Source organism: Giraffa tippelskirchi, chromosome 7, assembly GCF_054371585.1.
Source record: "Giraffa tippelskirchi isolate mGirTip1 chromosome 7, T2T-mGirTip1v1.2.pri, whole genome shotgun sequence".
In the NCBI taxonomy this organism is placed as follows: domain Eukaryota; kingdom Metazoa; phylum Chordata; class Mammalia; order Artiodactyla; family Giraffidae; genus Giraffa; species Giraffa tippelskirchi.
The window spans coordinates 53,228,102-53,244,253 of record NC_137281.1 but is presented as its reverse complement, the minus strand read 5'-3'; the positions used below and the strand labels follow the sequence as shown (position 1 = coordinate 53,244,253).

The 16,152-nt window shown below is 45.4% G+C and overlaps 1 protein-coding gene across 1 annotated transcript in view; it reads right to left on the bottom strand.

The window, feature by feature from the left end:
• Nucleotides 1-16,152, bottom strand: part of CDYL2 (chromodomain Y like 2) — a 166,578-nt gene that overhangs the window by 23,870 nt on the left and 126,556 nt on the right. Inside the window, exon 3 of the mRNA XM_081513583.1 lies at nucleotides 2,462-2,679. Within this exon, the coding sequence (XP_081369709.1) occupies nucleotides 2,462-2,679 (218 nt within the window). The remainder of the gene's footprint in view (nucleotides 1-2,461; nucleotides 2,680-16,152) is intronic.

The window sequence follows — 16,152 nt, the reverse complement described above, 5'->3', positions numbered from 1 at the left end:
CCATCCCTTTGGTTCACCCTCCAGGTCTGCATTGCTACTGTGGACACAGGAGTGCAGGGTACCATACGAATGGGAACAGGGGATCTGCAGAACTGTCTGCAATGGCAGGCGCTGGGCTGAGGGCAGGACAGGAGGGTGGGCGACAATGCGGAGAGCCCTGCCCTCTGAAGCTGTGGGACCCCAGCCCCATCCCATTCTCCAGGCCTACGCTGTCTCATCTGGAAGACATGAACGGTAGTATCACTACACCAGAAGGCGGGATGAAATGGGGTGAGTAGGACATAGGAAGCGTGCAGAGCCCTGCGAGCTGCACCGCAGCCGTCTTGGTAACTTGTCCCTCTACGCCCTGCCCAGGCGGGTCCCACAGGAGGAGACTGCTCAGATGCGCATCTTCCCACATGGGCGCTGTCAACAATCTCTTCACTGCCATCTGCTACGTACTCCCTGTTTTGAAAGGCATTGTCTATGTAAATGCATTATGTATTCACTGGTTCACTGTTCTGTGCATCTCGACATAAGTAGAATTAGCATTTTAAAAAGTAATAGAGAGGGAATTTCCTGGCAGTGAAGGGGTTAGGGCTTGGTGCTCTCACTGATGGGGGCCAGGCTCAATCCCTGGTTGGGGAACTAGGATCCTGCAAGCTGTGAGCCACAGTCAAAAAGAAACAAAGAAAGTCATAGAGAAAAAGGAAAAACTGGACGTCAAAAACTTTTGAATTGAATGTCAAAGAATGCTATCTAGAAAGGAAAAAGACAACTCAGGATGGCAGTATTTTCAAATCATAGCTCTGACAAGGGTCTGATATTCAGAACACAGAGAATGCTTAAAACTCAACTATAAAAAATTCCCAATTTTAAAAATAGGCAAAGGATTTTGACAGACATCTCTCTGAAGAAGATAAGACAAATGGCCAACAGGCACCAGAGAAGATGCCCAACATCATCCATCATTAGGAAAATGCAAACCAGAACACAATGAGACAGCGCCTCATGGCCACTAAAATGGCTGTAATAAAAAAAGACAGACAATAACAAGTGCTGAAGAGGAAGCAGAAAAATGGGGACCATCATATACCACTGTTGGGGATGTAAAATGGTGCAACCACTGGGGAAAATAGTTTGGCAGTTCCTCATAAGGTCAAATATGCAGTTACCGTTGTTATTGTTGCTCAGTCAGTCAGCTGTGTCTGACTCTTTGCAACCCCATGGCCTGCAACACACCAGGCTTCCCTGTCCTTCACTGTCTCCCAGAATTTCCTCAAACTCACGTTCATTGAGTCAGTGATGCCATCCAACCATCCCATCCTCTGCCATTCCCTTTTCCTCCTGCCTTCAATCTTTCCCAATAACAGGGATTGTTCCCATGAGTTGGCTCTTTATGACCCAGCAATTCCATAATTAGGAACATAACCAAGAAAACCTTATGTTCACACAAAAACATATACACAAATGTTCATAGCAATATTATGCAAGATAGTCAAAAGTGGAAAGTGAAAGTGTTAGTTGCTCAGTTGTGTCCAACTCTTTGCAACCCTGTGGGGTGTAGCCCCCCAGGCTCATCTTTCCATGGGATTCTCCAGCCAAGAATACTGGAGTGGGTTGTCATTTCCTGCTCCAGAGGATCTTCCCAACCCAGGGATCGAACCCAGGTCTCCTCCATTGCAGGCAGATTCTTTACCATGTGAGCCACCAGGGAAGTCTGTGCCATAAGTGGAGCCAACCCAAATGTCCCTCAACTGGAGAACTAGTAGACAAAGTGTGGCCTACCCATACACAGAAGAGGGATGAGGCACTGATGATGCTACCACGGGGATAAACCCCTCAAATACTGTGCTGAGTAAAATAAGCCAGCCATGGAAGGCCATGTATTGTACAATTCGGCATATATGAAATATCCAGAAGAGGCAAATCCATAGAGACAGGAAGGAGAATAGTGGTTGCCAGGGACGTGGGGAGAATGGGGGTGACTGTTAAAGGGCACAGGGTTTCCTTTGGGGGTGATGGAAATGTTCTGGAATTAGTGCTGATGGTTGCACAACTTTGTGAATACACTAAATACCACCAAACTGTACATTTTAAAAGGATAAAGTTTATGGTATGTGAATTATATCTCAATTTAAAAAACTGTAAGTGAGCTGAGTGAATATAATTCCATCTATATTAGACATGCTGACTACCATGCAGTTTTGCTGGAGAAGCCCAAGATGTGATGTTTGGCTTATGGGGCTAATACTGACTAATTCTGTGACCATGATCCGTTTATTGACTCTCTCTGTTTACCGGGGTCTTCATTTTCAAAATGGGATACTATAGTCACGGATCATAAAGATCAGACGGATGATGGATGTAGTGAGATCAGCAAATTGGGCCCCCAGGTCTAGTCTGCATGGGTGTGGGTAGTCTCCACCGGCTCCTGAGGGCCCAGAGAGCCAGCACCCACCCCCCATCCCGTCCCTCTCACCTCGGGGGTCAGTGCGTTGTTGTCCGAGGTCTGGCTGGACAGCAGGATGTGTGTGAAGCCCTCTTCCTTCCGCACGACAATGTCCCGAAACCGGCAGTTGCTTTCGTTCTGGCGGACGCTGTACCTGAGCCTCTTGTCGAAGACGTAGTCCTTCTCGGCTTCCAGCTTCCTCTTCACCGGGCTGTGCAGGTTGAGGCCCCCATTGGTCAGAGCAGAGCCTTCCAAAATCAGATACACAGAGTGAGAAACTGACCACAGGACAGTCACACAGGAGTACGGTCGGAGAACACGCAGGTTTTCGTGGGAAGGGTCGGATGTGGCTGGGACCTCCGGGCAGCCTCTGTTCTGGGTGGTAAAAGGCTACATCTCCAAACACGGAAGAGCACAGAGAGGGCTCTCTGGGAAGGACCCCGCACGATCCTTGATTCCCTCTCCCACACATCCACCTGTGAGTGCCCAGGTTCTGCTTGGATGCCTTCAGCAAAGACAGATCCAGGAATGGTCCCCAAATAAGACAAACCACAAACCAAAAATAATACAGCTTTACTCATAATCAAAAATTGGAAGCAACCAATATGCCCTTGGGCTTCCCGTGTAGCTCAGCTGGTAAAGAATCCGCCTGCAATGTGGAAGACCTAGGTTCGATCCCTGGGTTGGGAAGATGCCCTGGAGAAAGAAAAGGTTACCCACTCCAGTATTCTGGCCTGGAGAATTCCATGGACTGTATAGTCCATGGGGTCGCAAAGAGTTGGACACGACTGAATGACTTTCACTTTCAATATGCCCTTTACTAGGTGAATGGATAAACAAACTCTGGTTCATTCACACAGTAGAATATTATTTGGCATAAAAAGAAATTCACTATCAAGCCACAAAAATACATGAATGACTCTTAAATGCATATCACTAAGTCTGAAAAGGCGACACATGTTGTATGATTCCAATCATATGACATCTCAGAAAAGGCAAAAGTATAGAAAAAGTAAAAAGATCGTTGGTGGCCAGGGGTTCAGGTGGAGTAAGAGGAGAGCAGAACTGGTGAAATGTAGGGGACTCTTTTAGGGCAGTGAAACTACTGTGCAAGATATTATGATGGCGAATGTGAGACATTGAGCATTGGCCGAAATCTGAGGAACTTTACAGCATAGACACCTTTGTTGTTGTTCAGTTGCTAAGTCGTGTCTTCTTTGTGACCCCATGAACTGAAGCACACCAGGCTTCCCCGTCCTTCACTAACTCCTGGAGTTTGCTCAGATTCATGTCCATCCAAGGATGGAACGCAGAATGTGATAAAAAGAAACTAACTCTATGACAAGCATATGAAACCACCTCCCTGAAGGGAGACGGGGGAAAGGTCCTGACTGAAGTAATTTTAGGAATGAGTGGAGTCTGTAAAACTAAAAATAACCTGCATGGAAGCACTGTAGTCCAGTTGATAGAGTTGATTCCTATAGAGGTAAATTGTTGTTGTTTAGTCACTAAGTCACGTCCAACTCTTTGCCACCCCATGGACTGTAGCCTGCTTGGCTCCTCTGTCCATAGGACTTCCCAGGCAAGAATACTGGAGTGGGTTGCCACTGTCTTCTCGAGGATATCTTCCCAACCTAGGGATCCAACCCACACCTTCTGCACCACAGGCAGTTTCTTTACCACTGACCCACCTGGATCCCCTGGTGTCTCAGATGGTAAAGAATCTGCCCGCAATGGAGGAGATCTGGGTTTGATGCCTGAGTCAGGAAGATCCCCTGGAGAAGGGAATGGCAATCCACTTCAGTATTCTTGCCTGGAGAATTCCATGGACAGAGGAGCCTGGTGGGCTACAGTCCATGGTGTGGCAAAGAGTTGGACACTCACTTTCACTTGAGAAGCCCGTGGAGGTAAGTAGGAGTTAAGAATTCTGACATCATACATGAATGCTGGAGTTGAACAATTATGTAAATAGATGGCAAGTGGGAGTGGAAAGTTTCTCTGTTTGAGTGGGAGTTTACAGAGAAGCAAAGGGAAGGAGCTAGAATGATCCATGTGGTGATGGATGAAAACTGAAGACATCAGTATGAACCTAACACAGATGGTTACATACAGAAATATTTCTAGATAAGCGTGTCTACGCAGGTTAGAATACACACATGTATTTCCTCGCCCTGTCGGCTGAGAAGGCCCAGAGTTTGACATCCCAATAGCAGTGAGCACCCCAGGAGCCCAGGTCTTGGTTTCTGATGACCGTTCTCAATAAAAGGAACAGGGGCTCTCTGGAGAAATAGGTGATTCCAGGACTGGAGCAGGAAACAGGCAAGATAAGCTTGTAGAGGCTGAAAGGAAGGGAGCAGTAAAAACAAAACCAAAACAAATAACAACCTTCACAATGATAAGATGTGTCTAAAGGACATTGGAGTAGACTGAAAGAGCTCTCAATGGTCAAAGATGCAAACATTTGAACAATTTAAGTATTACGAGTACATACTGTGTTATAATTGAACATATAAAATAAATATCCACTGATATAATCAAACGACTGAATAAACGGGAGATAAGAGACATTAATCTGAGCAAACTTCAGGAGATGGTGAAAGACAGGGAAGCCTGGCATGCTGCAGTCCATGAGGTCGCAAAGAGTCAGACACGACTTAGTGACTGAACAACAACAAGAGACAAATCTTCCATGGAGAATTCCAAATAGTTTATGTAAATGCTCTGCTCTCACAGGGATAGAACATAGCTTCTTTAAGGGTGGGCTTCACACCTTCCAAACGGTGTAGAAAGTGGGGGAAGAGGAACAGTGGAGAAAGCTGGCTGGGCAGATGGAGAAGCCAAAGCCCCGTCTGCCACGTGATCAAGACCAGCACCAACAGGGATCGGTCATGGCGTGGCATACACTCCTGATATAATGTGAGGGAGAAGGCGCTGGACCTCTGCGGTCTTCCTCTCAAAAACCTACAACCCCAGTCTAATCATGAGAAACACACAGACAAATCCCAGTTGAGGGGCATTCTACAAAATACCTAATCATTGTACTGCAAAACTGTGAAGATCATCAAAACCCAGGAAAATTGGAGAAACTGTCTTAGGGCAGAGGATCCTAAGGAGACATGACGACTAAATGTGATGTGGGATCCTGGATGGGATAGTAGGATAGATGGTAGGATAAGGTATGGACTTGATAATACTGTATGGATTAGCAGTTCATTGACTGTAACACATGGACCATGCTAGTTTAAGATGTCATAAAAACAGGAGAGGCTGAGTACAGGGTACACATAGGAACTCTCTGTATTTTCTTTCCAAATTTCCTGGAAATCTAAAACTATTTAGAAAATAAAGTTTCCTTTAAAGAACATAAACATATTAAAATTAACTTTAAAAATAGAAAACTACACCCCAGGTGATTCTGACATCCAGGCAAGTTTGAGTCCCTAGACTAGTGGTTCTTACACTTGAGCAGACACCTGGACCGCCTGGAGACGGTTCAACCAGCCAGCCGGGCGCACCCCAGGCTGTTGCCCCTGCCCCAGGGACCAGTCTGTGAGAACCAGGCTCAGGACAACTGTCAAGGTGGACTCAGATTCTTAATGAGCACAGGGGTGGGGGTGGGCCTTAGCAAGCCAAAGGCAGAGACCAGGAAACGCTACTCTGGAGCCCTCTCCCACCCCACTGAGATGAACACCCAGCCCCAAAAGGGCACAGAAGCACCAGCCCCATGTCATCAGAGAGCCTCTGGGAAGCCTCCTCATTTTGTCCCTTTCCATTACCCAAAGCGATAAGGCTTTGTCAAACACCACAATGCAGGTAAATGATTCAATGAACTCCAGAAAGCAAGTGTGAGCATTTAATTAAAAGGCTCATGGAAAGGGAGCTGTTTCTTCAGGGTCAACCTCAAAACCTCCAGCTCCTGAGAAAGCCTTCCTAATTGGAGCCGGCAGATGCATGCTGGGGACCTGCTGGGAGAGGTTAGCACATCACGGGAGCTGATCTCAGTGTGGCCACCCGGCTCGCCTGTGAGAAGTCAGAAGCTCAGGGCTCCAGAACAGCAGTGTTTTCCCTGGGGCTGGGAGAGGTCTGACTTCACCTCCCCTGCGCTGCAACCAAGTCAAGGTACTGGTTTACTTTTATATCAAGGAGGAGGACCTGATGGTTACCTTTTCTGAGCAGCTCTGTAAGCTGCTTATAAATTGCTCAGCAGTCTAACAAAACTGCCCTTCTTAGTCCATTTTGCAGATAAGGAAAAGTGAGTAGCTTGCAGGAAGCCACAAAGGTTTTAAATGGCAGAGCCAGGATTAGAGGCAACTGCCCCTCCTTCTCTTCATTCATTCAGAATCTAATGAGTTATTACCTCCTATGGGTCAGCTGTCATGCTAGATGTTGGAGGTCCAACAAAAATCAGAGAAATAAGGCCCATGCCCTCCTGGAGCTTGCTTCATGCCCTCCCAGAGGGTGGGAGACAGAAAGAAAACAAATAGACTAATCATTAAAATAATGATAAATGGGAAAAGATAGGGTGACGTGATAAAGAATACGGGGGGCTCTCAGTGAAGGAGCCCATGGTCTTTCTGTTAAAGCATAAGGGGAAGCAGCCCCTAACGGACCCTCTGACCAAATAATCCATAAAACTATATAAGAAAACAGACCTGTATGTCTATTATCTATCAGGACACAGGGCTCACATCATGAATGCTAACTTGGAGGACACACCATCTCTGGGCCAAGGAAGGCAGGAAGCCTCCATGAGGGCCTGGATTCACTCAAAGTCACCTTTCTCAGCCCCTCTCTGCCCTCTCACAGAGCTGCTCTCAAAGCTGCTGCCCTTCTGGGGCACCATGCCTCCAGAGAGACAGGGGAATCTGGCGGGGAAGGTGCCATGGGGAACAGAATACACCAGAAGCAGGGAAGTTCAGGGATTTGCGGCCAGACAGCCTGGGAATCCCAGCACTATATCTGCTCATCGGGAGAAGCTGGAAGCCCACGAGCTCTCCAGCGGCGTCTCCTTTGTTATAAGCTGGGGTCAGTGGTATCTGTTTTCGAGGGTTGTTCCGTGTTAATTTAATTAAGGAACCAACATGGGATTAGCAAGTGTGTGGCTCTTTCCAGGCACTTTCGGAAATGTTAGCTGAAGGACGCCAAGTCACTCCAAAACTGAGTCCATGTAGCCCCAGCTCTCCTGCTCCCAGCCCCACACGCTGCCTCCAAGCCCAGGACATGGATCCAGGAGAGATGGGGCATTCCAGGGGGAGAGGGACTGACCGCCTGATGAGGCAGAAGGCCAGAGTGAAACCCAGTGATGGACCAGCCTTCAAAGCCCACACCTCTCCTCTCAGGCTGCAAAGCTGGGGGTTCACTACTCTCTCTGCATCCCCACTTTCCACACATGGAGCGGGAGATGCCATCCCTGCCTCTCAGGATGATTGGGCTAGTTTCTTTCCTTCCACTCCCTTCAAGCCTTCTCATGTTCCTTCCTTCCAAGTACAAAGGAGTATTTCCCATTAAGAAGGCCCCACAGAATCTCACTCTCACACAGCCCCTCTCCTCCAGACATGCAGAAGTGATGGATACAACGCTGGGCTCACAAACAAGATAATCATCTCTGTGTGTGAGGCAGAGCATCGACACAAAGCTCGCCGTGGGGGTGGGAGCCGGGAGTGATGGGCAGGAAGGGGGCGTGGGGGCAGCGGGACTCAAGCCTCTCACGTGAGATGGGAGGACGGACCCGGGGTTGGAAACCAGGGGACAGCGTGATGTCCTCCACGAAGACAGAACAGTGACAACAAAGCCACATGCTGCCCACAGCCAAGCCGTTATTGGGACCTCTGGGCCAGGTAGAGGGAGAGAGAGGAAGCAAAGAAAGACAAAACCAACTTCCCTCTTGAAATGAGCCTGTCCGCCAAAATTCCAAAACAGGAAGATATCTAATGCTTAGGATTCTAGCTGATAAAATCAATGCTGGTGACACAAACAGCTCCAAATCAAATAAAACAAATATTATAAGACAATATGACACGGACTTTAAAATAGGAATGCTTAGAATGCTCCAAGTGATAGATGTGAGGGAATCAGTCATTTAAAATAAATAAATTCTCAGACAAAAGCAGACAGAAAGGAAAAGAGCACAGGGGTAAGGTGAAGAACTAATTAAAAAGCAAATGACAAAGAGGAAAAAAATTGCATGTCATGGATAAAAGATCCCCAGATTAAAGAAAATTTAAACACCGAAGACAAAAAGACCAAAATTCCTCCAGGGGGAAAAAAACAGACAGAAGATATAGACAGATAATCCACAAATATCACATAAAAATAGCTCTTATGTATAAGAAAAAAATTCAACTTCACTCAAGAGAATAATGCAAACTAAAACTCGGAATGAAAGAAATGAACATTTAAACTACATTGAGATATCATTTCTTACCCATTCACTTGGCAAAAGATTAGAATCTTGACAATATACTCTTCTAGAGAAGATGTGGGGAGTCAGGCATTCCTTATTGGTGGGTGGAATGCAAATGGTAAAACTGCTATGGAAGAGAATTTGGCAATCTGTGAGAAAACTGTTCATGCACTTACTCTCAACACAGCAATCCCACTTCTGGAAACATAACGTAAAATATATACCTATAAACATGCATATATATGTATGTATAAGATGATTCCTTACAGCATTATTCACAATTGCAAAACACTATAACTACCTAAACATCTAAGCACAGATTGGTGAGATTAAACTATGGTGCATCCACACAATGGAATACTATGCAACTGGAAAAAGAATGAAAACTATTTCTAGGAACTAATGAGTGATTTCCAAAACATATCTTTAAGTGAAGACAGGCAAGGTATAAAAGTATTTTGCCTTTAGTGTAAGAAAGAAGGGGAAACAGATAAATTTGCTTACTTTTGCAAAAAGAAACAGAGGAAGGATAAACCAGAAAATGATTAAATTGGTTACCCACAATGGTTGGCAGAGAGAACAGAGTAGAAGGGATGGAGAAGGAGCATATATAAATAATTGAATCACTTTACTGTACACCTAAAACTAACACAACATGATAAATTAACATATTTCAATAAAAACAAACAAAACCCACAGAAAATATTACTGGGTAAAGAGGCATGATGTATGTAATCTACATTTAAATGGTTCAGAAAAAGAAAAATAATTTGTATATAATCTGTATAATCATTTGCACATAAGTTCTAAGTGTGTACATATGTGTGAATCTATATAATTACATATACATGTACATACACACAGATATATACACAAAGAAAGAGAGAGCAAACATGGCAAAATGTTAAAAACTGGTAAATCCAAAACGGGGTTCTTTTACAATGTTTGCTGTAAGTTTGAAATTATTTGAAAACTAGAAGTTATATATGCTAAATATATATGTGTGTGTGTGTGTGTGTGTGTGTGTATATATATATATATATTCTGAAAATAAGAATCAAATTAAAATTCCATACAAGGAATACCTCTAGGGAAGAAATATTTGAAGAAATAATGGTTGAATGTTTAACATAAAAAAAAGACAAATTCTTAGTTTGAAAGAGCACTCTGAGTATGAAATAGGATAAACAGACAAATAATAATGAAACTGCAGAATGTCCCAAAGGAAAAAATCTTAAAATATAGCATAGAGAGAAAAAAACACATTCTCAAAAAGGAATATCAGATTGATAGCAAAAGCAGTAACAAAGGCCTGAAAATAAAGAACTTCCATCAAAATGCTGACAGAGAATAACTCTCAGCCAAGAATTTTATACCCAGCAAAAACCACATTTAAAGGACCAGTTAAATGGGCATTTTTAGATATCCCAAAACCAAAACAGTTTATCACAGACTCTAAAATAATTATAAATAGAAACTTTAGCAAATCAAAAAGTTAATTCATAGGAAGACAAGAGATACAAGAAACATGGTTTTTAATTTAGTAAATGTAATTCCTGGCTGCAAAAATAACGAAAACAATTTTTGCTGTGTAACAACACTGAGTGAGTGAACAAAACAAACACATGAGGCTCACTGAGAAGTCAAAACCAAGTAAGATCCTCCTTGCTGTATCAATAGGAGGACATAACATCTGTTAGAAAAAATCTATAGTTGAATATGTATGCTAAAATTCAAGAGCACAAATATAATGTATGGCTGGCATCCAAATCAGCCCAGAGAGGAAATCTATAAAATGTATCAACTCAATTAGAAAGTACGAAAAGGGCTGAGGATGGGGATGAGAGAAGGAGCAGAGAGACAGAATTACAAAGTGAAAATGCAAAATAAAATAGAAGACAAGACACAAACTGTGTTAATAGTCACATTAATTTGTGAGCAGGTTAGGCTCATATATTAGAAGACAGAGATGATCTGACTGGAGAAAAGAATCCAGAATCCAGGTGTGAGGAAGACTCCCTAAGGAGAGACTCTTAAAGACTGAAAAAAAGCATCTCAACTCAGCTAGAGGGAGAAGGAAACCTGTCCGGTCAACTGAGAAATGGTGGAAATACTCAAAAAGTGTCAAGAAATGGTGCATAGTTGTCACTGTCCGGCAGGAAGAGGTGTGTCAGGAAATGCATTGCAGTTTGTAAGATACACAAAGGCAAACAGAAAGCTGGGATCTGAAAGATAAGGGAGCAGCTGCCCTGGGACAAGTGAGGGGTGAGCTTTCGGGGAGGACAGAGGATAAAGGTCTAGGGGAAGCCACAGAATACTGGATGGATGAAGGACAGACTGCAGGACATGACTGTGTGCAGCATCAGCCACTCCGGGCAGGGCTCAGCATCCATGTCCACATTCTCTACCAGGAACATGTCAAACCCCAGCCCTGGAGAGCACCAAGCACCCTCCGGAGAGCAAGAAGGGAAGGAGTTCAGACAGGACACCAGAGGATGCATCTTCTGGTGAGGGGTGCATCTTCTGTGCTGGCTTCACACTTAACTCTTACTTAGGATCTAGAGCAGCTCTAGAGAGTTCCTTGACAGCAAGAAGATCAAACCAGTCAATCCTAAAGAAAATCAACCCTGAATATTCACTGGAAGGACTGATGCTGAAGCTGAAGCTCCAATACTTGCCCACCTTATGCAAAGAGTCAACTCATTGGAAAAGACCCTGATGCTGGGAAAGATTGAACGTAGGAAGAGAAGGGGATGACAGAGGACAAGACAGTTGGATGGCATCCAACTCAATGGACATGAGTTTGAGCAAACTCCGAGAGACAGAAAAGGACAGGGAAGTCATGTCCCTCCCTGTAGTCCACGGGATCACCAAGTCAGACACAACTTAGTGACTGAACAACAACACTAAGGGCAGTTCTGTGATTATCATGGGCAACTGGGCTCAGAGCCACCTACATCTGCCCAGAACAGTCTGAGAGGGCTCCTTCCACGATCAGTCCAGCATCATTCTCAAAGCCCTTTCTCTCAACTGCCCACTGTTAACACAATCATCCTATTTTGTTGAATGCTTATTATGTGATCCACAGAGCTTATGTTGTCTGATCCTGTAAGGTATTGTTTCATCCACATTTCATAAGTGAGAAAAGCAAATCCCAAGGTCATGCCACTGGGAGGGGCCAGAATACAGTTCAAACTCTGAACATCCTGACTTCAAACATGATGCCTGACTCAAGCAACAAGACTTGGAAGCTTAAAACTGGTCTTGGGCCCTCCTGCTGGTAGCTGGCTCTGAGGGACCTTCTGTGTTTTTTTCCCGAGAGACCACCGAACAATGTCAGAAGGAAAATCTGGGTGCTGTACTTGGCTCCAGTGTCCCATGGAGCTGTTTCCAAGCTGAGCTCATCTCGCTGCATCGTCATCATCTCTGCACCCACCGGATGCCCCCACCTGATAGCAGGCTCTTGAGGGACAAGCCAGAGAGCCACCCGCTCTGTGTCCACAGGATGGAGCACAGCCGTGGTCATCAAGCAAGTGAAGGAGTGAAATACCAACCACGGAAACTAACAGGAGCAGCCTCTTTCCACCACATGCCAACTCCGTATTCAACGCTCTCAGTTTTGAGACAAGTTCCACGTTCATTTCTTAACGCATTGGTCATACTTCCAAACCTCGGTATTTACCGAGTCTCATGTATGGAAAAAACAATGGTTTCCTGAAACCAGGCTGCTCTCACACCTTGATGACTAACTTGTACTTACATCACACTTGGCCCTTCTGCTTCGGGCCAGACAGCCAGGCGAGACCTCACCTCTTAGAGACGCCCGAGGAAAAGAATACAGGGCGAGTGCTATGAAGTTTCCTCCCCTTGTGAAGAAAATAGTAGCACCTTCTTGGGGTGCGAGCCATCAGGACACAGAAGGAAGGCATCTCCAGACCAGAGACACTCTTTACCAGAACGCCCTTCCTCCTAGTAAAGGTCTCATCCTTCTCAACGCGGCTCTTCCGGGACCTACTCTCTAATTCTTCCAGAGCAGTTCATCCCTCGTCTAGAGGCTGCTGGCACATCCTTTTCCTTTTTTTTTTTTTTTAACTGCCCCTCCCTTCATTCATTCAGCATGTGATTAATGAACGTCTAGGACAAACCAGGCTCCTGGGATACCCTGGTGGGCAGAAACAGAGATGGAGCCTGCGCTTAAGAACTTACAGTCTGGGGACTTCCCTGGTGGTCTAGTGGCTAAGACTCTGCACTCCCAATGCAGGGGGCCTGGGTTTTGATCCCAGGTCAGGGAACTAGATCCCACATGGCACAACCAAGAGTTTTCATGCTGCAACTAAAGATCCCTCATCCTGAGGCATAGCCAAATAAATAAATATATATAAAATAAGAACTTACAGTCCGATTTAATGCTGTCCAAGAGAACCCCCTGCAATGCTGGAAATGTGTGCTATCTGCACAGCCATATAGGGCCACTGAAAGTTAAAAAAAACTTCTGCCTAATTTTAATGAACTGAAATCTAATGTTAGCCACATGAGGCTGGTAGTGCCATGTTGGACAGTGTAGGTAATCACGCTGCAGAATTACCTTGCGTGCCTTGCAAACCCTGACATACCACAGGCACATCTGGCTCCCTCTTCACCCATACACAGATTCTTAAAGGCAAGGCCTGTGGCAGCCATTCCTGTGTCTTTAGAACGCAGTGGTAAAGAATCCGCCTGCCAGTGAAGGAGATGTAAGAGATGAGGGTTCAATCCCTGAGTCGGGAAGATCCCCTGGAGGAGGAAATGGCAACCCACTCCAGTATTCTTGCCTGTAAAATCCCAAGAACAGAGGAGCCTGGCAGGCTACAGTCCATGTGGTTACAAAGAGTTGGACATGACTGAGCTTTAAAACCAGTGAAGCCGGCAGGCAGAAGTAGCTCAGTCATGCTGAACAAATGAATGAGTGCATAAATGAGTGCGTGCCACACACAGCGGAAGGCCTAGAGAAGTTTCTGTCCCCTGACCCAAACCGGGAGAGCGAGAGGCTGGAGAGCAGGACGAGAACATGGTGAGGGATCTGCCTGGTTCCCCCCACCCCCCCACAAAGGCGCGAGTGTGAGGCCTTTCCCTCCGGCTCCTTTTCTCCCAGCATCCCGCTCACAATCACCATCTCCCAGGAAGCAGACACCACTCACAGAGGCGAGGGAGGCCTGTGAGCAGCCGGAGGACGCTGCACCCGGGAGCACCTTGGCCTGCAAGCTGTGGAGCGGGCTGGGCGAAGGGGAGGCTTAAAATAGACAAGAGAGAAGACTCATCAGTTCCGCAGTTGAGGGAAACCATCCTTTGTTGACGGCAGGGTGAGGGCTTTCCAGCTGCAGTTCTTAGAAGAGAAAGTGATAGTTCTTACACTTGAGAACCGTTTCCTGGTCTGTGGTTGACGCACCAAAGATCCCTAAAGCGTGGCCGGGTCTGAGGGCGCGCTGGGAGGGGAAGTACAGGGTGCAGAGCTAACACGCCCGGTCCCCTTCTGTCTTAGCCAGGGAGGAACAAGCTGCTGCCGCCTGCAGACTCCGCAGGTGGGGGCAGCAGCTTCTTTCCGCAGAAACGGGGCTGGGGGTCAGGTGTTTGGAGGTGGGCAGGGTATGGGTGTTGGCGGTGGTGCTGAAGTTGAAAACACCCTCCAATCACCCCACCCTCTCATATCAAAGAGTTCAAAGAGCCCAACATACACTCAACACTTGTACCGTCGTCTCGCAGCTGGTCCTTGTCCCAGCCCCGAACCGTCACCATGGACAGAATCCCTGATCTCAGGGCTGAATTCAACAGCAAAGCTCGAGTTTATAGGTACGTTCAAAAAAAAGAATCTTCCTTTAGGCAGTATGCTAAGTGACACAAGTCAAAGATAGATACTGTATGATATTGTTTATCCTGTGAAAACTAAAAAAATACATGAAAACTAAAAAAATACAACAAAATAGTGAATAGAACAAACAAACAAAAAACCCAGCAGACACACAAACATAAAGAGCAAATGAATGGTAACCAGTGTGGAGGGGAGAGCCACTATGGGGTGGGGGTGGGAGAAGTATAAAAATTTCTGGGTATAAGACAGGCTCTAGGATGTGTGGTACAACATGGGGAATATAGCCAATATTCTGTAATAATTGTAAATGGACCATAACATTTAAAATTGTATTAACAAATAACCATATTAAAAAAAAAATCTTCTTTAGCCTCGTTAGCCATCATCTGGCATGTTCTAATCATGCCTGATAAAATCCATACACTAGGTATTTCAAGAAAGCTTAGGCTCCCAGGTTACTTCAAACCAATGAGAGTGATGGGCATGTATCTTACGATGTCTGTTGTTAGTTCTAAATGTTTCTAACAGCAGAGCATGAATTCAAAATGCAGAATAACCTGATGAAAAGGAAATTTTTTCTAGAGGTGAAATCACATCTCCTGTGTTAAACACCCCACGGCCATGGCGATGCTCAAATATTTGACCAGAATCCTGGCACACAGAGAAGGATACCCTATTCGGCTATAACCAACAGCTGAGTTTGCTACTGAATTCAGTCCTACAGTCTCCAAAGCAGAAAATGACTCCACTGGAAAGCCGCTTTCTCATCTATTCTTGTCACCCCTCTGCTCACAAACTCTACCTTCTGGCCTCACTCTATTTTCCAACTTCAGCTCCCAACTCCTGCGCCTTCAACACCCCAATCTGCAGGACGATGTCAAGTTTCCTGCTTCCGGGGCATCTTCAGCTGTCCCCCTGGCCCCGAATGCCACTTCCATCTACCTACACTCCTAGAGTCCTCGGGGCCACCTGAGATGCTTCCCTCCCAGGCAGCTGACTTCCTCCCAGGAACAGCCTCTCCCTGGGGGCCCCCACGGCGCTATGTCTAGGCCCTTCCTGAACGCTCAGCACACTCGGCTTTGTGGCTGGCCACTTGGGAGCATCTGATTCCTTAATTAGTTTAATGAGTTCTTTGGAAGTCCAGGCTTGTCATCTCTAATCCCCAGTTCCCAGCACGCAGTGGGCACAAAATAAACATCTCTTTAACTGGATTGCGGAAAAAAAATGATGGTATCGGAAGTCTAAGGGATGGGTTTTCGACAAAGAAGTATTCTCTGTGCTTACAGACGACCCCACCCCTCAGGAAGTTGAAGAGCTGAAATTAAGAGCATAGGTCTGGAACAAGAAGAACTACTAAAATATAAAATTTTACAGTTTTTAAAATAAACAATAAAACAAAATAACATAAAGTATTTTTTAAAAAACAAAAACATAAATTTAAAAAATTAAAAATAAAAAAAAGAACATGGGTCT